At 34.1% G+C, this 22,975-nt stretch overlaps 3 protein-coding genes across 3 annotated transcripts; 1 reads left to right on the top strand and 2 right to left on the bottom strand.

Moving 5' to 3' along the window:
• The first annotated feature begins 6,076 nt into the window (after positions 1 to 6,076).
• Positions 6,077 to 12,604, top strand: LOC120335536 (D-glucuronyl C5-epimerase-like). The gene is made up of 7 exons (XM_039403061.2): positions 6,077 to 6,631; positions 7,943 to 8,051; positions 8,497 to 8,642; positions 8,961 to 9,051; positions 9,871 to 10,027; positions 10,497 to 10,656; positions 11,213 to 12,604. The coding sequence occupies exons 1-7, from the start codon at positions 6,131 to 6,133 to the stop codon at positions 11,966 to 11,968; spliced, it is 1,920 nt and encodes a 639-aa protein (XP_039258995.2). The 5' UTR covers positions 6,077 to 6,130; the 3' UTR covers positions 11,969 to 12,604.
• Positions 12,605 to 13,258: 654 nt separating this feature from the next.
• LOC120335537 (c-Myc-binding protein-like) lies at positions 13,259 to 14,219 on the bottom strand. The gene has a single exon (XM_039403062.2). The coding sequence runs from the start codon at positions 14,111 to 14,113 to the stop codon at positions 13,808 to 13,810; it is 306 nt and encodes a 101-aa protein (XP_039258996.1). The 5' UTR covers positions 14,114 to 14,219; the 3' UTR covers positions 13,259 to 13,807.
• Positions 14,220 to 15,707: 1,488 nt separating this feature from the next.
• On the bottom strand, positions 15,708 to 22,296 carry LOC120336480 (3-keto-steroid reductase/17-beta-hydroxysteroid dehydrogenase 7-like). Its single transcript, XM_039404165.2, has 7 exons — positions 22,117 to 22,296; positions 19,149 to 19,361; positions 18,697 to 18,777; positions 18,278 to 18,392; positions 18,007 to 18,128; positions 16,963 to 17,143; positions 15,708 to 16,459 (listed from the first exon to the last, which is right to left on the bottom strand). Exons 1-7 carry the CDS (start codon positions 22,158 to 22,160, stop codon positions 16,220 to 16,222), a joined length of 996 nt encoding a protein of 331 aa, XP_039260099.2. The 5' UTR covers positions 22,161 to 22,296; the 3' UTR covers positions 15,708 to 16,219.
• Positions 22,297 to 22,975: the final 679 nt, after the last annotated feature.

Genomic DNA, 22,975 nt, shown 5'->3' with positions numbered 1-22,975 from the left:
TGTAATATCACTGTACCTACAGACCTACAGGACTGTATGAAGACATTTTTTTCAGTCAAATTTTATTTTCTTTCTGCATTTGTACTACAGTCTTAGTCTTATACATTTTAAGATACTATATACAGCTATATCAGTATATGCTGTACAAACAGCTCAACTCTGGTCGGCCTTTCCCACCCAATTCCAGAATTTAGTAAACGAGTATTGGGTTTGAATTCGAGGGCTTTACCGTGTAGCATTTACAAAATTAGACTTAAACAAAAACAATTTCGCCTTGTTTTATCTTTTCCATCTTTTTTCCTGTCACATTTGTTGCAGTCCGCACAGCCTTCTCAATTACGCAGTTCAATCCAAGATTCTGCACCGGGGGAATACCCAAGGAACAGGATGGCGTCATCGCCGAGAAGACGTGACGTCATGGTGACCAAATGACTTGCCTGGTATTTTTATTTTTATGTGCGTGCCATTTTACGATAGAATTCTTAGCGAAAATCATACTGTTTTCAGAAAACTATACTGCATATAGCGGTTATTTAAAAGTTGGAGCAAAAGTTCACCAAATATATATTTTTTGAGTGGAGGGGGGGGGGGGGGGCTGTGATCGTCAACGGGTACCATTGCCAATATAGTTACAATTGTTTTTCGATTTTGTCATTCTTTTAGGTGAAATTAGTGATAATCCGGATTAATTTGGACTTTGGAGTACAACCGTAGTAGTATATATTTACGGTACGTACAACATAGATATCCGTGCTTCCCCGAAAATAAGACAGTGTCCTATTTAAATTTTACTTTGAAAAATAACACTAGGGCTTATTTTGGGAGAATGTCTTTTATTTTCAATTATCGAAAACAAAATTACAAAGTATAGAATTACGGGATTCCCAAGTATCCAAAATATGACCGCCGTCTTTTTATAGGCAGCGATAGCTGCAACAGAGGACAGGCAACAGCGGCCAGTTAGATTAGGTTGTATAGTAGTCCCACTCCGTCATCGCCTATGTTACGGAGAACCGCAAGTCCTAGACAGCCTGTTCCAAGCAAACCCAAATTCAAGCAGCAGAAATAAAGATAATTTTTTTATTCCATTTGTCAGTAAAAGTATTTCACAAGAATCAATCGCAGTATGTGGACCAAAAGCTTGGAATTCCCTACCCGATGACATCAAAAATTCAAAATCGAACTCAGAATTTCGTTCCAAACTTAAACAATATATATTATCATCATATTAGCAATTTTCTCTGCTTTGAACATGTTACTGTTTGGAGATTATTTTTTTAAGGTCAGTTCAACACTGAAAGGGAGAGCTGTTGATTATTTGGATTGAATGAACTATCAGGAAACTGTCCTCCTCTTCAGTCACCATAGACCAGCTGACAATTTCAATAACTCCACAGGATACTTCACCCGGATTCAATATAGAACAATGGACTGAATTATTAACTAGCACACCATTCTAATTTCATTATCATGCGTAATTAGACAACAACAAAAGCACAGCAATTTAGGTTATAGATAGAATGCTCAAATAGTAGGGAGTAGGGACAATGGTTTTTGTTTGAGTAGCATGCTGTTCAATTTATTTCCATTGTTGCTACCTATCACCGAATCACACTTTTTCTTCTGCTCATCCCAGGATACCATATAATTTTATTATTTTAATTTACATTGGAAAATCCATGACATGGTAAAATGGCTTCTCTTTATAACTTATCATTCCCTATCCCACTGTACCTTTATACCTTTCTAATCTTCTGGCTGAAATGCAACCATAACAGGTTTTGTGGAAATGCTTTTTATTAATTTTTTTTATTTTTTTTTTTTGAAACTTCATTGTTTTTGGCTGAATCCAGAAAAAAAAAAAAAAACCTTATAATAGTGAGTCATTTGATACATACCTTTTTTATCATATTTCGCCAAAACCTGTAGGGTCACATTTTGGCCAGAACAGCCATAGACCACTTATAACACTGTCGCCCTTGAGTGGTGCATACCATATATGTACACACCCTTTAAACTTGACCATTCCCGCGTTTTATCGTATGTGGTATCATCACTCAATGGTGTTGTACATTCATCCAAATTCTTAATTTTTTTTATTTTATTACTATATTCATATGCAGTGTGTTTCATGTTGTGTAGTGTCTCTATTTATAGATGTTGTTTTGTCTAACAAACTCCTTTGTACAAACAGTTTTGTACACTCCACCCATATCCCTGTTACCGCATCCACCCACCCTCCTCGCACAACTGCCTGTATAAAGGACCATATTGTACATATTTGATTTACCCTATTATAATTTATATAAATCAAAGGGGTGTATGCCGCACATCTGTGTTTTAGGCCAATATGGTCTTGTGCATACATCCCGTCTTCAGTATTTATAAGTACTTACTCTTTTATATTGCTTTTACGAGACGAATAAACATACATACATACATACATACATACATACATGAAAAACAATATACATTTAATAATTATAAATAACACGTTTTTATTTAAAATAACTGCTGAACATAGATTATTAATCGTTTAACTTTAAAGGGGGTAGGAAAGATTTCGTGCTATCGACTAGGTCGAAAAATGGTCTTAAAGAGTTATTTTAAGGAGAGGGCGTATATTAAAATCATTTCAAAAATTTAGGCTAGGTCTTATTTTTGGGGAAACACGGTAGATGAAGGCCAACGACTGATGAAGGCATACTCTTAGATGGGTACACTCGTAGTATGTGTACCAGGTTAGGGTTAGGCCATAATTTTATTCCGATTTCCCCATTTTAGTCGTAATTCAAGTTCGGGGATTGTCTGTGTTAGCCAAGTGAATATAACCCCTGCCAATAGGCTTCCGTCTCTTTACACAATTTTATGTAAGGTAGGCGAATAAAATTAGCTACCTCCATATTGGTACACACACTCCGGAGCACCGAAATGTGATTATCCGAAATAGGGCGGGCAAGATCAAATCCAACAAATATTTTATTTTTAATTAGCTTCACGCCCGTAGTTTGATAACCGCTGTTCTAGTAAATGCGCGGATAGTAAATATCAGAGTAAGTACAACCGAGCTACAAGTTAGTTAATAAGCAAGCAACGGTCCATAGTTGATTAACTGTTCATAGCATGCTCAGTGGTATTCTGCCTTCGAATAACTGATATTCTTTCACCCTTCTGATTGCGTGTTCTACGTGGACTCTTAAGTGAAGCAATCTTGCTGGACCGCAATGCCTCATCATATGTGAACCGCCCGTTAAAGTTAAATGGAGGAATATTTAAACCACACTTTTCACTTCCAAGAGACTCCTGTTGGCAAATCCTTTGTCGCACATTACACAAAGGTACGGAATCCCCTTTTTCAAGCAAACTCAAAATTCCAGATCTCCGGGTTATTTCACTGTCTGATATACTACCACAAAATAACAAAAGGTATTGGACCATGGGGAGCAATATCCAATAAACATTTTAATGTTGTTTGGTTTTTATAAAATGAAAAAAACTCACTTTGGAGCATGAGTGAAGATGGTGACTGGCATAAAATTTCACAACAGTCAAAGACTATGCGTGTAGATCCATAACCTCGGTTTTTGAAACACTGTGGCATATTTTCATAAACCTGCTCACGAGTAGGCCAAATTGGGATAAACGCCAAGGTAAAAAAAAGAAAATTAGCCCATGCGATAACTATCCGAGAGACAGTGGATTGTGATATGCAAAATACATCACCAAGATCTGAAGATGGATCTCATCAAAGCCCTGTCTCAGACGACACAAAAATAAAAACAGTTCATCAGCCAGTCGAAGCGATCGCTTCTTACAAGGGTGGTCTAAAAAATCGCTACTTCCATTATAAACTTCTTCGCTTACAGCAGACTATAATGTTAAAGAGTTCGCACAGTCCAACAATATGTTGAAAAAGTCAATCAATAAACAATACGAACTAAAAGTCAGTATAATATTTAATCATGGAGCTTGACGTCTTGAAACGTTCCATACCGAATTTAGATATTGACAGCTTTGAAACTTGAGTTTTTAAATTCTCAATTTCTTTTAAAGTGGAAAGATAAGGTTATCGTTATTAATTACAGTCTGTTGTCTGGTTATTAAAAAGTGGAGATAAGAAATGAAAATCATTGCACATTTGCCGCCGCACAATTTTCAGGAAAACTGCCACATCCCAATGCTGCAATGGTGTGATTAGATCGTAAATATGATTAGATCAATAGACGCAGCCTAGCCCTAGTGTATTTATCTGGGGGTTCGAACGAACTTTAAATACCTAGGTTTGTGTTTTTTGCTTAATTCTTTCATGTGCGGGTGTCGGTAAGTGGGCGCGTATGATATTTTCCATGTTTTAAATATTTTCAACAATTTTTCATGGTATTCAATTTGTGTTTATTATGGACATATTAAAATAAATGAATTTTCCAGGGGCTGTCCATATAAAAATGATTGGAGAAGTATGTAGAACAGGGTGGTCCAAACCCAGGCCCGCGGGCCATATGTGGCCCGCGCCGCATTCGGAGAGTAATCAAAATATTGTATTTTAAATTGCTTCTCATGAAATAAATCAGGAAAATTGTTTGACATATTGTTGTTATATCACTACTGTGACTGAGTTGACTAGTATGATGTCTAGCTGAAGCAACTGGCGAAGTTGAAGATGAGATGGGCAGTCTAAATTGTTATCTGGAATTCTATCGTTTTGGTCGGGAATATATGGCATGGTAGAAAACTAAACAACGGATGCGGATTCCATTAACCTAGGTTGGCAATGCCTGATAACTACAGAACTATGTGTTTACACAATAGAAGTGCTTGTTTTGTATTGCACTGTTTACCTAGTCTTGGTACTATTGTGGCCCGCGACCAATGCCAAAATAGTTGTGTGGCCTGCTGAGCCCACAACCTTGGACCACCCTGATGTAGAATGACCATTCTGTCATTTCAAACCAGCTATCACAAAACTTTTAGGTAGGCCTATTCATTAATAAAGTACAAATATCGCGTAACTTTAGCTATATACTTCCTATTTAAAAAAAAAACTATCACTGTCTGTGTTGATAGCATATTAAATAGGAGTAATATTAAATAGTAAAAGTAATTTTTCACTGCTCTATCAAATGAAAACCATGATCTGATGATGCTATTGTTTAATTAGATCTCAAAAAAAAAATTCCATACTTATGTCGTAGGATTTCAAATGCTTGTCTCAAGAATTTGTTTCTAATCTGTATTTTAATTGTTTCAACTACTGCTTTGAAGTTATTATGGTATTCTGAGAGAAATTGTAAATTTGAGTTAATTTTTTTTTATCGTGTCTGTGAGTTATGAACCCCAAAATCCAAAGTGGATGGGAAGGAGAAATGATAAAACCACATTATCATATTAAATAAATTCATAATTGGTCTGCATCATTAGTTCATCTCACTTTTATATTCGTAATATGGGTTGAAAAGGCTAACAAATTGTAGATTTATAGATCAGTATGTAGCTCAAAACAGTGGTTTCCAAACTTTCCTGATCCGCGGGCCCCATTCAAACACACTCAACATTTCATGGCTTGCTGCACTTCAATGAAAAAGAATTTGTATTTTATGCTCAATGTCAAGTTTAATTATAAAAAAGCCGACAATAATGTAAAACAAATTACTTTATTAAATGTAGTCAAGTAGTCATTTCTGATGGCCCCCCAAAAACGCACTGTGGCACCATAGAGGTGCAGAGGACCCCATTTATAAGGACCTAGACTTTTATAATATTGACATCTAATTCCTACTGCACTGCTGTCTGGCATTGTTTAATTCAAATTTCAGATCCCTATCAATATTTAAGCCTGGGTACTTCTGGAGTACAGAAGTATGCGCACCGAGATGTCGCATAATCTGAACCCTAACCTGGTACACAATCTTAGTTCAGGTTGTGCGTCATCTTGGTGCGCATACTCCAGGAGGTCCAAAGTACTTCTAAAATTTAAATATTTGCACTTAATTTACAAATTTCTTGCATAGTTTATTTAGCTATAGTTACTTCATTGAAGTTAATATTTGATAATTTGACTGATGCATTATTTTTATATTTAGGTCTTCAACCTGATATTCTATTATTTTTATCACCATTAGACTATACTACCATGTTATGCTGTACATGTCGCATGATAAAAAATATTTTGAATATGAGAAGAAATGTTATACTGCTGGTGACAGTTCTAGTCATAGGAATTTTTGGAACTTTTCAATTATTTGATTACACAAAACTATGCAAAGTTACATTGGATAGTTCCTCACAAAATAAGAGGCATAAACACAATGATAACATTGATTTGGACACATTGGCTGAACTTAAAAAAAGATGGATTCTTGAGTATGAGGAAGAAAAGAAAATGAATGATAATAGGAACCTTATTGATAGGGCGGAACCACAAAAAGCTGGCGGCAAGCAACCAACATCTTCCTTATTTATTCCAATACATTGCAATATTAATGGTGACTATAATGTTGATTGCCTGAGACATAAAGACAGTGATGATATTTATATGCCGTGGACTTTTCTTGAAAAATATTACGAAGTTTATGGAAAGCTTAATCATTATGATGGATATGATCGTTTCGAGTTTTTTCAAAGTTATAACCAGGTAATTTTTTTGTAATTATATATGAATAACTGAAATATAAAACCTTTCGATAATATACCATCCCACAGGGCTGTAGTTTTAGTTTGGCATGTTTTTTTCTCAGTCAGAACTGGAGTCGAGTTTTCAAATTGCCCGCAGTTGGATTCAAAATTTACTTCAGAAATTCAAAAAGCATCAAATTAATTAGGACTCCTAACAGTCCTATTAAAGAAGGCTTGCACACGTCAATTTTTATCTTATCAATATTTGATTTTCTCATAGTTCAGGGCTGTAGTCAAGGTCTAAATTGTTCATGACTCGCTTCTTTTCTCAACCCATAGTCAGTTGTTAATTTTTCCCAGATCTACAGCCGTGCTATTTAATATCAAAACAAGCACATGCATATAAGATTCAAACACTTTCTGATATTTATTGATGTCAAGTGCTACTGTGCTAGTGTGAATGTTACTATCAAATGCGAATGTACAATGCATTGATTGACTGATATTGATTTCATTGATTAATCTACATCCTCATACTCTTATAGTAATCAAATTTAAAGTTTATAACATATCATGATGTGACTGTATTGATCATTACCTAGAATGGGGGGAAACACTGTTTTGAGAGAACAACGATTAAAGTTTTTCAATCAGTGCAAAAACATTATGATAGAGAATAAATTTGTTTTTCTCTGATTCCCAAAGTAGTATTTATAGCATTTTATAATGCGAATAACTAATACAATGGAGCAAAGAAAGATTTTGGGTCCATGAGCTTAGTATTCATAATATGAAATAAAAAAAATGAAACTCTGCGTCATTGTGGATTATGCCACAATTCGAAAAAATCGAGGGTTTTTCTATAAACCAAGCAATATAGAATAGCTTACATTGAAAACCTCATATTAACGAATGACTTTATTTACTCCCAAAATTGTTAATGTTATTTATCCAAGTTCAATGGAAAGTTTGTTCTTGAGTTTCTCGTCTGTGCTGAAGAAGTTACTGACATGAAATATCATGTTCGGAATTCAAAGTTGTGTCTAACATAACATCTTCTACTTGTTTCATATAAAGTAATATAAAATTTCCAAGCAAATCGTAATGGTTCATAAAGAACTGAAAAAATTGACAACCACCGATTAACTTTTTGTCTATATCTGGTATGATCATCTAGATTTTGTCTTTATTGTATCTTGGATTGACCTGAACTTCTCGCCATTACATGAATACATGCTCATTTTGTTGCGAACATGGGCTATTGCTATTTGTGACTCTTCTTTAATATGCATCCTATTTTAAGATTAGAAGTTATTTATTGATGTTTTAGGTGTTGTATGATGTCAACAAAAAATACAAATATGATGGAGTATTTCTTACATTTGAAACATACAATGTGGAAATTAGAGACAGAGTAAAACTTATTACAGGAATTGAAGGTATTATTGAACAATTTCGGTGTGATAGTTACAGCGATGTCACTAACTATTTTTCACTCAAATTAAAATCTTTGTTTCAATTACCATGTCCACCACTTTACCCAAAGGTAAATAAATTGGAGAGGAAATGCCGAACCAGAACCACCCCTGGCCCTTCCAAAATTAGTAGTTGATCATGCATCACTGGAGTGAAGGTGTAAGAATATCTCATGAAAAAGAACAGTTGTTGTTGTCCATGATGAGAAAGTAAACAAATTGTGCCTGTGATGATAAATACTTTTTATTTCGAGTTTTTTGAAAAAGTTTGTTTACACCAAGATTGCATTTTTCGTTGCGTCTATCATTATTTCAATTTATTCTTGTTATTCTGTGTCTTTTTGGATCTGAAAAGTTTGTACATTTTTTTATTGTAGCTCTATTACGTTCTTGTTTTTTTCTGCCACAGGTGTTCCTTTATCAACACAATGGGGTCCACAGGGTTATTTTTACCCCATTCAAATTGCACAGTTTGGGTTGAGCCACTTCAGCAAAAACATAACTGAGAAACCACCAAGCAAAACTATATATGAAGATGGTGAAATGACAGTTCAGGTAATACTAAATCACTGGGAAATGTAAACTGAAAAAACTAGTTGTACTATATAAATCAAAACATCATCCGAGAGAGCATTCAGTGAGTTGCAATTCACAAGGATCTTTAATTTTTATGGCTTAATAAGCTTGACATCAATAATCGTGAAATTCTGGAAAAAATTGAACACGACTTGCTTAACGTTTGTATTGAGAATTTATGTTTCTGGTTGGGCCTTACCAATTTTGTGCAGAGTGCGAGGGAATGTGCCTCCCTGTAATAAGTTATTAACCTAAGTGAAATAATAAATATTGACAAAATCCATTGCTTCATTCCAGGCTAAATGGGAACCTACCAGAGAACATTGTAAAGTCGAAAATATTGTTAACACTGAAAGAAACACAAGAGTGATAAAGTTTGATACACCAGGTAAGAGAATTTCCCTAAATTCAAAACTGTTGTTAATTTACTTTTTATCATTTTTTCATGGAAATTTGCTCAAAGCAATGTCATATGCATTAACGCTGAGCAACTCATAGGTAATACTAAATTGCCAAAGCCACATTCTACAGAGAACTGTAGCATAGAATTATGTGTTAGGAAATACGAATAGACGCCAACTGGAAAGTGATTTAGATCAATACATTCAGGAAAACGACTATGAGGAAACGAGTTCCCCATAAATGAAGTTATAGGAAACAAACTTGCAGTACTAGCAAAGCATATACGGTAGGTTGTTTACACTGTCACTGCTATGATGAAGTATTGAATGCAGGACTAGCATTAAGCTTACTAAAGAAATCTCATTTGAGGAAGATTTCTGACTAATACTTTCATTTACATCTAGCTCGTTAAAATATAGTCTGTTTTTGTTAACGAATGTAGGTACAACTGTTTAGAAAAAAGTAAACAGTAATATTCAAGGTTGAATGACCTGTTTCACTCACTAATATCAAACAATTGTATTTATGTAAATATCAGCATTTTATACAAGACATAAAGGTCATTTTCTCTGATCTTTCATACACTGTTATTTGAAGTGCATTTCAAGTTATAGCCTAACAAATTCAATGGTAGTTGTTGACTGTAAACTCAATATTTATCTCTTCATATTGCTGACATCTGATTTGGTTTGTTTGTAGATTATTTATTTGACTCTGTCGTGATGCTACTACTCTACTAATTTTGTCACTATATGCCTGCTGTTTTTCATGATTCCCATCATTGCATACCATTCTCTTCTTGCAGATGGATTGTCATACGGAAGTGGAATTGCTCTTACTCTTGGAAATACAGTAGACTTTGAGCTTTCATTTGATATTAAATTCATCACAAATGGTTCATTATCTGTACTCTTGGATACAACTGTCAAAAAACAGTATTACATTCATTATGTTACTGACAGGTAAGAATGCTTGTCAGTTGGCTTTTTCTATTTAATTCAAGAGTCTTGCTGCACACTAACACAAATGTATTTCTGTAACGTTCCGTCTGACACCGACACCGTGTGTAAGGTGTAACAATTTCAATAATGAATAAGGAGCATAAATTTCCTCCCAAAAAGATTCCATAACACTAGTACTTGCCTTTATTTCTGTAGTAGTGAATGATTTTTATCTGTTTTGCAATTGATCGCAAAGGGATCTAAATTACAAGCATACATGTAAATCGATGTAATTCAAGTTGTAAATTGATTGTTCATTGACGTTATTTTTGGCTTCAAAGCTTCTTGGCAATTTGAACAAGCATCTACAGTTTAATCACTTCTGCCCTCGGCCTCTAATATATTTTGCTACATTGTTTTAATACTGAAACTATTGAGCATGGTTTCGATGAAATACCTCATAAAAATTACCTTCATAATTCTTTTACAGGACTCTGATAAAGTATGATAAGGACTCTAACATTGTGATTGGAATTGGTGAAAGTATGAACTGGAGACATATATCACGACATTTAGTAACTGATTTGAAAAAGGGAGTTGGCATTACGAAGACAAAATCTGTGAAGAAAACTAAAATTGGTATCAGAAAGGTAATTTTTTTCATTTCATGGTAAATGGTGAATGCTAGTAAGTTTAGACTGGAGTGCATCAATCAAATTGGTCAAAACTACAGACAATCTCAATCGGCAGATATACATATTCATAGTGTGTACTTTGAACCGTAATAAATCGCATTTTTGGAATGCTATATTTTTATATAATTTAAACTTTCATTTGAAAATTGTCATTTTGAGCAATTGAAGTTTCATAACCTAAAACATCTTCAATTGACTTTTGAAAACTAAGTCGAAAACCAGTTCAATCGCTGTTTTGGCTTTCATGCATTGGCTCTGGTGTTGCAACATATTAGTTTGTGTTTGAATTGTCACCTTATAAAAACTAATATGGGTAATATGTTTTCCAATTTTAGCCATCCCTGGTTATAGGATTGCTCGTAGATATGTAGGTTGTGTTTACTTCTATTTCTGGCAGTTGGACCCGGTGATTTTTATATGTTGCTAAACTGTGCCGCAATTTATTTATAGATGTATTAATCCTCCCTTAGACATTTTGCTAGTTTTCTACTTGATATTCTTTTGCTTCTAGGTAGTGAAGTTGATACTTCGGGGTCAAGGATATATTGATAATATCACAATATCAACTTCTGATCACATGACTCATTTTCTGGGTGCAAGTTACTGGTTATTGGAAAACCAGGATCATTCATCTGGAGGTTGGCCGATCATGGTCGAGCGTAAATTTGACGGGTTCACAGATCTTCCTCCTGGTTGGCATTCCGCTATGGCCCAAGGTCACGGATTGTCGACCATGGTGAGAGCTTTCAAATATACCAGAAATAGCAGCTTTCTGTCAGCTTTGCGAAAAGCACTAAAGCCGTACACAGTTCTATCTGCGGAAGGTGGGGTAAAAGCTGTTTTTATGAACAAGTATGTGTGGTATGAAGAGTACCCCACAACCCCAGGAAGTTTTGTATTAAATGGTTTTATATATTCGTTATTGGGACTTTATGATTATAAAATGTTGCTGTTTAAAGAAAAATCTCGTGGTTCCGCTTTAAACAAAGAAGATGAAATCTCATTTGAACTCGTTACAAAACTTTATAATGAAGGAATGACTTCTCTAAAAAACATGTTGCCTTTATATGATGGAGGCTCTAGGACTTTTTACGACTTAAGACATTTTCAATTAAAATCACAGCCCAATATTGCTAGATGGGATTATCATACGACACATATGAGCCAGTTGGCACTTTTATCTACAATCGATGATGATCCCATATTCAAAAGGTTTTATGAGTATTGGCATAATTATCTCAAGGGAATTCCTGCCAAGCATAATTGATTGATTGTATGCTTTTTGAAAGAGCAGAAAAATGCTGGGCTGGCAATTGTCAAAAGCCAATGCTGGCAATGAAAGGGATGAAATTGATTGTTATTCAGAATAAGAGCCTAATATGTCTTCACTATATTGTATTCACACGTTCTTGCTATTGATGGAATAAGATTAATGTAAAATGTTTTTAGTACATGGAGGTTGGAGACACTTATTTATAAGCTGGCATCAACTGTGTGACTGATCGTTTCAAAAAATCTGTTAAATCACATCCTTTTCATATACCTTTTGAAGTTATGTGAAATTCATTACCTCCTAGCTGTGTTACCTACTTCAAGCGTCACCTCTCTCAATATTAAGTAGCAAAAAATATACATAATAAACTGCCACAAAGTTGATGAATTTAACTAGCCGCTCGTAATCAAAGCACTCCAACAACAATTGGAGTGTGAAAATAATTATCTACAATTTGCGTCGACATACCTTTTTCGCTTTATGCATGTCAAAACAGCAGCTTCAGTATTATTTAGCCAATTTTTTTATGAAATTTTTATATTTACAATTGAACTGTTTCCATCCACTGATCACACATGCAAAACAATGTGCACCAAATTGTTAAAAAAAATAAAATGGAACAGTACAATATGGATCTTGTTATTGAGTTATGGGTCCTGCGTTTACTTCAGGAAGTTGCGGTAATTTGCTTTGAGAAGGGAGTTTTATTGCTGTTGCTCGCAACCTATATGAGATACTCAGCAAAGCATATCCGTAGCTTGAGGTAATTTTTTTTCATGTAGCGCTTATTCATGCTCTTTGCTCTGAGAAGGGCCGTGTTAAATCTTTTTTATGTGGTGCTCATTAACCTCTGCTCTGAGCAAGTTCCTGTACAACCAACCACTGATATTTATCATATTAAAATTCACGGATCAGCACATAAAAACAACAAAGATCAGAAAAAATAAAGCTCAGTTACTTTTAACGTGGTAACTTGCAGCTATTTTGGTCGAGGTGGTAATTCGGACACTGACAAACTAACATTGGATCGATTCTCGAACATGTATTTTGACAAAACTTGAAATCAGTTAATTAAGCACGAATATTCATTTAGATAACAGTAAACAAAAAGAAGAAAGCAATTGCCAAAACCTGTTTATTTGTAATCTGTAAGGCATGGCTGAAGTAACTTGATGTAGTTATTATGAAACTAAAAACTATTAGAAGTGTTTTATGTAAATCTTTTGATGGAATAGCGTCATGAGACCATTTTTTTCGCTATACTCCTGATGAATAAAAGAAGACTTTTTAAAAATGTATTTACAAATTTTATTTTCAAACTCCAAATATAGTATAAAAACAAATAATAAAGATTGTACACTGTATACACGCAAAACATTGGATCACAGATTATTCTGGAGAATTACTGACAAGGTTTATAGATAATTTTATCATGAAAGAGTAGGTGATGAGCAAAAATTCATAGATCTTAGAAATATTGAGATACTTGCGTTTATGAATAGAGCACTCTTGGTTTAAAAAAAGATACAGTTTACATACATAAAAACAGGTCTGCTCAGTACAATTAAAAATCTGTCTTCAACTGAAAAATTGAAGGCAGCAACAACTTCGTCAAGCTATACGGTAGCCTATAACTGTATGATGAGACTGACGTTTCTGAACAATGTTGCTATGACTTTAAAAAATAGACTCTAAAATGGTGAATATTGAAGTAAACTAGACGCTAAAAACATTGCCAAATCATTACTGACAAAATAACAGCATTTCCTTGTTAATTGAGATATGGGCCCTAGATAAAAATCCGCACTTTCATAAGTGGAAGTGACCAATATTTTATTCTGTTGCCTCTTCTGAAGGCTCATATTTTTCAAGTCTACTTTTAAGTTCTGCATTTTCATCTGTGAGTTGTGATACTTTTCCCCTGAGTTCGCTAACCTCTAATCGTAGAGACTCCACATCAGCAGTTTCAGGTCCTGCTGCTCCGAGATGTTGGCGGAGAAATTCCAGTGCCTGTGAAGGTTTTTCCGGCTCCTCATAAAGATTTACCAAAACCTTTGTTAGGGCATCTACCACGCCTGACTGTTCAAGATATTTCCGGAATTCTTCTCTTTTCGAATCTGCAGCTCGATAAGTCGTCATATTGCGGCTCCGATTGAATACACAGTCCAGTAACGAAGAAATCGCGTAGGAAAAGCGACGTGAAACGAAAACAACGGAAGAGATTATCGCCAAGACGACGACGACTATTGTTGGCGCGATGATGTCAGAGGTTATTTCTTAGGTTGTCAGATGAAAAGATATGAGAGAGAGAGAGAGAGATTTATTATTTGTCAACCAGAAATAACAAATACAATTATAATAAATATAAAGTAATAGGAATAACGTTTCTTCGGTATAGACTGGAGGGAGCGATACGACCATACGGTCATCAGGATCAGCTCCCACCATGTTCGCACCAATTAAAATAAGTTCACAGTAAAAATACTTATTATTATAAAGCGGTTATAAATTCTAGAATTTTGTATCTTTGGAAAAAAATAGGGAAACTCGACCAAGGGTTTTGTCTGTTCTTAACCCTTTCCATGCGATTTTTATCTTTTATTAAATAATCGTATTTGCTACGCCGACTTTATGCATTTGTACCCCCACAACTAATCGATCGACTAACGAAAAAGTAATGATCCTCTGCTGCCCACTGACGGCTCGTTGAAAAGCTTATTTAAAGAGCTTGCAATTGGCGATTGAAAAATTTTTTTTTTCCAAAAGGGGTGGTCTGAGTCACAAACCGGATAGAAAAAAGGCATTTTTTTTTCTTGGGTGTTGAAACTTCAAACCGTGATAAAAAATAGAAATATTCGCTAAATCCTTTACTGTTACCGCTTCTTGGTTGGCAAACAATAGCATGATATTGCTGTAGCAATTTCGTTATCTAACTCAAAATACTTTGGTAGATGGAAGGGATAATATGTCTTCTATTACCACCCAAAACACACCGAAATTTGCATAAATTTCAAAAACACTCCCTCGTTCCGCCGCAAATAAAATTTCCATGGTAAACGAAAGCGAGATTTACCGTCGCTTATGTTAATCTCGAAGAAGACTTCTTATCAATAAACTAAAACCCGGAAAAACTAGACCAACAGTTTGCGACCGATTGCTAAATAAAACAGTGGAGTACATCAACGTACCCGCCGCAAACTAGCGAGTTTTGTCGTGGGTACGTAGACGTGCCCACCGCACGGAAAGGGTTAAATGACAAATAGTTATTTGGAGTTCGAGTAATAAATTTTTTCGAGTGAATTTTTTTTTAGCGGAAATAAAATAATATAGTTAAACGAAATAAATATTGAGACGGTCATTTCCCATGTACTACTCATGTGGCCAATGTTCAAACTGCAGTTGAAGTTTTGGTAACTTGTTGCTATGTATTGGCATTCAAATAAACGTTTGATTGGAAATTGTTCAAAAAGTATGATCTTGTCTTGTCTGACGCTAAAATCAGAAGCGCAACAAAGCCTAGTCAGAAAATATGCAATACATATGATGGCTGATGGCGCACCTTTCACTGGCTTTAGCTGCAACTTTTAGTAACAAGCACTGCATGCAGAACGTCCGACTTCAGGCCATTCTTGAAATGATTCTTTTCTATTTATTGAACCAAATTCCTACACCCTCAAATCTCGTTTTGCAATAGAAAAAATATGCAGAGTTCGCCGTAAAAATACATTAATTTCATTTGTTTTATTGGATAATGATGGAATACAAAGACCACAATAGAACTAACACAATGAACAGTATTGAACATAAATAAGAATAATAACTAATTACATAAAACATAACATTCAGTTTCAAGTTATATATTAGATTTAGGTAAGTAAAGGTGCCATGTTGATGCCAGGTTATAGTGACATACATATATTTTCTGAAAAGAGGGAATCTGTCGTCAGTAAGTACGATATAAAAGATAACCGGTTCTTAAAATTTTCAATCCCACCGGTGATAACGCTATATAATAATATACAAGATTCGATAAAACACAGTTTTCTACATATCAACATTTTTTCACGGTAACATATACATTTGGCAATTTATACATCAAAGTCACTCGTTTAGTATAAAATTTTCCATTTTAGTCTGAAATAATAAAATGTACTACCTTTTTTGTTCTAGATTAATCAATTGCACATAAAAATAATAATCTCATCAATTCTCATTTTGAAACTTTCGTCAACAATGCATATGTTATCACCCTGCTTCAGCTCTGATTTCTTCAGTTGTTGTCACCATTTTTTGAAATATGGTTTCTGCCTCAGTAGGAGAAATATCAATCTCAACATTTGAAACATATCGCTGATTAAATATGTTCACAGCACTCTCATATTGGTAATTTTTTTTCAAATTTCGTGGATCTTGTTTGAACAACCAGATTAATGATTCAGATCCATTATAAGTAGAAAGTGTCAGATGGTGAGCAACAAGACGAAACTATAAGGTAAACAAATATTATTACTGGTAAAAACGATTATTTGTGACTTTCCAGGTGTCCAACATGGCCAAAATGATGAAAAATAACCAGTCCCATTTGAATTTACCATGTAAATTTGAGATCGAAGTGAATCAATTCCCGTTTGAGAATAATAGTGATAGTTTTATGGTTCTATTGGACCAGGGGTGCACAACACATGATCACTTTGGCAAGTCATAGACTCGAACAAAGCGTGAACACTGAACAGTTTGGTAAAAAGTAATTCTTGTATTTATAATAAACCCTAACAATTCACGTTTATATCGGAATGAAATCAACATGTTTATTCACAGATCACCAGAGAAGAAAATAGCCAAAAATAAGTGAGTAGACTAGTCTACATCATCTAAAATATTCAGATTTTTTAAATGCCTCCAGGACTATTAAAGTCAAGTTTTTCTTATAAAAATAAATAGATAAAATAAATAATTTTCTGGAAAACATCCTTTACTTTCACACTTACAAGCATAAAGAGAAATTCCACAATCTTCCATAACCATAATGGTAATATATTTTCTGACATCGCAGTGATGCAAAGACCAGGTTCGGCGAGGTGGCTATAAATCCCTTCTCTGTTGTATCGTTGATTCATTGCAATGCTCAACGCATTAATAATATATTTTGAACTGCCATATGACATGTTCCTGAATAAAGAAAATGATTCTACGCTAACGAAAAACAAAGGCAATGTATAAAGAAAGTGGAGTGGAATTAGGTGGTTGAAAGCATATCATCTCCTTTTCTCGGTAGAGACGAGCCATTTCTGTGTATAGTAAAATGAAAATTCAATTTTTGAAAATTGAAATACAGTCCCTTATCAGATTAATATTGTACCAATAAAAACACTCTAAATCAGTGCTCTTCAACAGGGGTTCCGTGGAACCTTGGGGTTCCGCGTAAAGGAAAAATTGACTGCTGGGCCAGTAAAGTTGCAAAAAATGATTATTATTCTTTTCCGTGTTTGGATGAATTTCTAAGTGCGCAACAGCAAGAAGGACTCATAGATATCTGTAATGATATTAATTCGGAGGAAACCTTCGAAAATCATGGGAAGGAAGATTTTTGGATTTTTCTTCACAAAGAGGGTAGGAGCCATTGCAAAAAAAGCAATAAAACTTCTGTGTCAATTTCCCAATACCTATTTGTGTAAATCAGTATTTTCTGCTTTAACAATTATTAAAAACAAAAAAGAAGTTTTTAAAGAGTGTAACCATGAGTATGATAATTGCTTTGAGCGCCGTGGAGCCACGATTCAAGAAAATTGGAAAGGAAATGCAAGAACAACATAGTCATTGAATTTCATGCTTGTTACCTTCTTTCTGTTTCGTTCTTGAAGTAGAAATATTCGAATTACAAATATTTCGTTTTACGAGTATTTCGTGTTTTATTTTTATTTTTGTTATTTGGGGTTCCATAAAAAACGAAAAACGATATCAGGGGTTCCGCAATAACAAAAAGGTTGAACAGCACTGCTCTAAATGAGTTCCTGAAAAAAAAAAAATTTTACCCATGATTGCACATAAAGTCATCCATGTTAAAACTGCTTTTTACAGCATTGTTAGAAGCTGTCCACACAATCTTAGATTTCTCTTGCCCATCAGATCTAAGAAGAGGCAATAATTCCTGAACCTGAAACAAAGAAATAATGCAAAAGAGTTAATCAAGGATAGAGATATATCAAAAAAATAAATCAAAACCAATTAAAAAACAGTGTTCCATTGTTAACAAGTTTCGAACAGATCGAACTCATATTTTTGTTGATAAAGAACTTTTCTCACCAGAACAAAATGTCCCAAAACGTTAGTTGCAAAAACTAGTGGTATTCCAGATTCATTCAATGGATTGGCAGATTCAATGATATTCTCTCCAGTCTTTAACCGAGCTAGAACATTCCTATATCAATAATGATAAATTGTTTACACTTGTTACATGTAAACAAAAATACCAACAAATCGATAATAATAAAGTACTTGGCATGACAGAAAAAAGCAATATATTTATGATAATTGCAGTATAAATAAAAATGGAGTCCTCCAAACTTCCCTGCACATACATTTGCACTTGCAATGCCGATACATTTGTATGAAAAAAGGGTACCCACTTAATTTTGGAACCACAAATATTTCACCCTATAATTTGTTACTTATTACAGATAGGTTTAATAAGACTTAAATTGGCTTCACTGTGCTGAACTCACCGGCTGAAAAGACCAGAAATATGAAGTTTCTTCACAGGTAAAATCCCTGCATTCAGATACAAAAAGTCAATTTTCTTATATCTAAAATAGGAAATTGAATCAAATCAGTTTTAAACATGTGGAAATAGGCAGTGAAGAATTAATGAATCGTCCTATAGCATGTATCTAGAGTAAAACTCACAATACAGAGTATTAAAAAGCAAGCCTGACAATAAGGTAGTTGAAAAGCAATTCAGAAAAAAAGGTTTAATAAATAATGTTTTGAATTTGGAGTATTTTGCATAGAAATGCTTTGTAATGTCAAATGTTGATGTAAATATGTACTATTGAATCTATTCACCATTCAGTGTAAGGACCATTTGGAGTTTAAAATTCATAAAAACCATGGGTCTAGTATTTCCAGATTTTCTATTCTAGATCAAATTATACATATGATATGACATAATGCATACTTTTCTTTTATGATATTCACTCCTTCTAAAACAGATTTTAAATCTCCAGTATCCATGTTGACAAGTTCGATTTCAGCAGATTTATGCGATGCCAATAAAGTAGAACGAACATATTCTCCCTTTCTCATATTTCGACACAAAATACAAACACGAATGAGGAATTGAAGTCTTACTTCGAGAAGAATTCTATGAAGGAAGCTGAGACCAATCCCACTGAAAAAAAATTCATCAACGTGTAAGCAATTTTAAAACTGATATAATTATAAATAACACGATGAAAATTGTTTCAAATTAAGATGTAAAAGATATAAATTATTAGCAGCTTGTTGCAAAATAGTATATCGGAAATGATAAAATATCGTGTGTATAACTGTATAACATAACGCAATACTATTATAGGGAGAGAGAGAGAGATTTATTATTTTGTCCATCAAAAACAAACAGTTAGTAATAAGACAAAAATACATAACACAAATAAAATTGCTTTGGTATTGGCGGGAGGGAGCGATACGAGCATGAGGTCGAGGTCAACTCCCACCATATTTGCTGAAGTGATTAATGTTCACATTGAAGATGACTATTAGAAAATTTGGTCTGTTGATTAATACTTAAATTAAAATTAAAAATTCGATGTAATCTCAGGAAACTATTGGGGGAGGACATGTTTTATTGGGAACTCATTTACACAATAAAAGTTCTATATGCTTTAGATGATGGGAATAATAATATATACAATCATTCGATGTAAGAAAAGAGAGGAAAAAAAAAAATATATATACATATATAAACTCTACATCAGTGGATGATGGGCTCGAAAAATGTGGTAAAAATGTATCACCAGAAAGACAAAAGATTATATGCATATTAATAGGATTACTAACATATTTAAGCCAGTAATAAAAAATATTATATGGAAACAGAACACAGGGGAAAATTCATTACTTCATTGGTAAACAGCTAATTTATGCAGTTATGGCTAACTTTAAACTACAGTCTGATTACTTTCGTACCATTCAAATGGATTTAGATCAGGGCTTCCTAAACTAGGGGCCCCAATATTATGGGCCGCAAAAAGAGCACCAATTTTATACAAAGTACTATATCTATTGTACTTTTCCAGAATCTTGATTCGAAATACAATTATTAAAAATGATGTGAAACAAAAATTTCACGATTCCTAATGAACACATCATCATACTGTGTAAATAAGATTTCAGTGTCTTCAATTTTATTTCGAAAATAACACTAGGGCTGATTTTGAGGGAATGCAGAGAATAACGATAATAATTTTTATTATACAAAATATCTACGATATAAACGAGTTATTCTAGACAGATTTAAAAAGTAGAAAGAGTAGAAATTTCTTGAGTGGAAATTTCTTGCTATCGACTAGGACTCAGTGGTTCTCGAACTTAATTGAATTGTGACGCCCTCCAAAAATATGCTCAAGTTACAACTACCTGTGAAAATATGTATTGATACCTTTCAATAGAAGACTTTTTCTGCAAGGATTTTCATATAAAGGAACAAACAAAACATAACGACAGTCAGTGAAATCATATTTAATGGGCCTTGGTAGAAAAGTTTTCCCTATATGAAAACGAAATCGCAAAGGGGATAGGAGCTCGCAACGCTTTTTGAACCAAGAAAAATAATCTTAATTTACAGAAAACCGAATTTTCAGAATTAAAATTGTAACACCATCACAGGTAAGATCGATAGAATCTTCCCTTTTTTCTGTAAAAGTAGAAGATATGGGTTGCTTGAAAGGTTAACAAATCATAAAATTTTGCGACATCCTAGCAAAATTAAAACGACGCACTTCCACGGGATGAGGTCAAAAAAATTGCCCTATAGACTAAGTCTTTTTAAAGGGGAGCGCTTATATTAATATAATTTCCAAAATTCAGGCTTGGTTTTATTTTCGGGGAAAAAACAGTAGAATCATCGCGCTTGCATAACAATGTATATTCTGATCGTAAGACCCGATTTGCGTGTGCTTGCATAACAATGCCGGCTTTAATAATTATTAAGCTAGCGGTTCCCGAAGGCGATTTGCTAAGTACGCCTCGAAATATATTACATATTTTATTTATTCCAAATGTTTTATTGTTTCTCATTGTTGCGAATGATGTGTACACGAATCAAATTCATTTTACTGTTCTATGTTGTGTACGCTCTGTTATGTCGGGTATATTGTTACGTAACAGAAGAGGTAAACCCTACATGCTGCAATTTCGCATGCTGCCGTTTATTGATTTGCCGAACACCAGTGATTTTTTTAGCATTTTAAAGAAAAACCAGGCAGAGATAAGATAAGTACATATTAACGATGACAAAATTGTGTTTTATTATCAGGCAGCATATTTTTCGTGTAGATGCGCCATGATTTTTTACCATGATACTTCGGCGCCACACAAACCGCTGTCTTATGCTGAGTTTGATCAATAAGAGTGAACAATTCCGGATAAGGACCATGCCATCGGTGGCCAGAAATCGTAATTCATTATTTAGGCCTGCATAAACAAACATTGAGCCGAGGCTGGACTTGCTATACAGCAAAAAGTATTCGCACCTATTACACTGAATAATTGAGTAGCGTTAATCTGAATAAATATGTGCTTGTTTTTGTAATTGAGTAGGCCTACTAAAAGTTGAGAATTAGTCTAGCTGTGTCAATTAAACATCAAAAATGCATATTTCGAGCTGTTTAGCAGTATTAACTCGAACAAGGGCCGTAGAAAATTAATATATGGTATTAAAAAGCTCAAAAGCCCTGATCTAGATAATAATAAATCCATGATAGACGAGGCGTTTAGCCAACACACTGATATCCAGTTAAAATGACAGAAAAGGTGCAATCATACAAGAAGTAAATTAAAAACCCATATCGCAAAATCCGCGTGCGGTCATGCCATATAACAGTAAACAAATTTCTTGCAAAAATGGTAGAGAATAAAACTGTTACCTTGTTGCTCCAGTTATTACAAGAACTTTAGTTGGCAACGCCATTTCCCTGCTCTCTACTACTTCACGACCTACCGGTATCTCAGTTCAGCCTTTTGCATTTGTGGCGTCACGTCTCCAACGAAACATCTGGCGGGCGTCATATTCGGGAAAGTACCACTACCAAGTTGAACCGTAGTAGAGAGAGAGAGAACTTTTTGTTTCGTCAAACCAGAAAACACATACAATATATATATGATAGCAAATAGATAGTAGTATATATTTACGGTTGAGAGAGAGAGTTTATTTTTATTTGTCAAACATATATTTACGGTCAAACCATGAAACACACAATACATGCATGAATATATAAATAATAAAAAAAACAGATGCTTTGGTATAAGACAACGATACGACCTTTTGGGGTCAGCAGAGTCTGTTGCCACCCATACAATTATATTATTAGTAATAAAATAAATCATCAGGTACGGTGTAAGGAAATACAATACCTCTCGTTTATTCATTATATACACTATTTACAAGACTTTCTCATTTTTAAAAACAAGAAATTTCGTGTTGAAAAATACTGTTTTGTAGTATATTTAGTTGAAAGTTTGTTATATATTGCATAGTATCTATAGAAATGCTTGAAGTGAAATGGGTTAACTAGGATACCAAATACTTTGACAATTTGCCATTTTTTTTAATAGTATTGAATGTAAGTGGGCATGGATTAACAATGTGCGTACATGGGGTAAATTTTATTACAGTATACATAGAATGAATAGAAAAATAAAATTAGGAGCATAAATGAGACTAACCGAATGAGATAAAAATTTATTTTCACAGTACAATTCATTAGTCCAGACCAGGGTCGTCCA

The sequence above is a fragment of the Styela clava genome, chromosome 2 (genome assembly GCF_964204865.1).
Source record: "Styela clava chromosome 2, kaStyClav1.hap1.2, whole genome shotgun sequence".
NCBI classification, from domain to species: domain Eukaryota; kingdom Metazoa; phylum Chordata; class Ascidiacea; order Stolidobranchia; family Styelidae; genus Styela; species Styela clava.
The sequence above is the reverse complement of the archived record's forward strand: the minus strand, read 5'-3'. Positions and strand labels throughout refer to the sequence as shown.

Excerpts from the sequence above, each read along its gene's own strand:
- LOC120335536 (XM_039403061.2), top strand. The coding sequence starts at position 6,131 with ATGTTATGCTGTACATGTCGCATGATAAAAAATATTTTGAATATGAGA. Across the intron at positions 8,643-8,960 it reads ATGGTGAAATGACAGTTCAG|GCTAAATGGGAACCTACCAG; the intron begins GTAATACTAAAT and ends GCTTCATTCCAG. Across the intron at positions 10,657-11,212 it reads CTAAAATTGGTATCAGAAAG|GTAGTGAAGTTGATACTTCG; the intron begins GTAATTTTTTTC and ends TTTTGCTTCTAG.
- LOC120335537 (XM_039403062.2), bottom strand. The coding sequence starts at position 14,113 with ATGACGACTTATCGAGCTGCAGATTCGAAAAGAGAAGAATTCCGGAAA.
- LOC120336480 (XM_039404165.2), bottom strand. The coding sequence starts at position 22,160 with ATGGCGTTGCCAACTAAAGTTCTTGTAATAACTGGAGCAACAAG. Across the intron at positions 18,778-19,148 it reads GTGAATATCATAAAAGAAAA|ATATAAGAAAATTGACTTTT; the intron begins GTATGCATTATG and ends TTCCTATTTTAG. Across the intron at positions 17,144-18,006 it reads GACTTTATGTGCAATCATGG|GAACATGTCATATGGCAGTT; the intron begins GTAAAATTTTTT and ends TTCTTTATTCAG.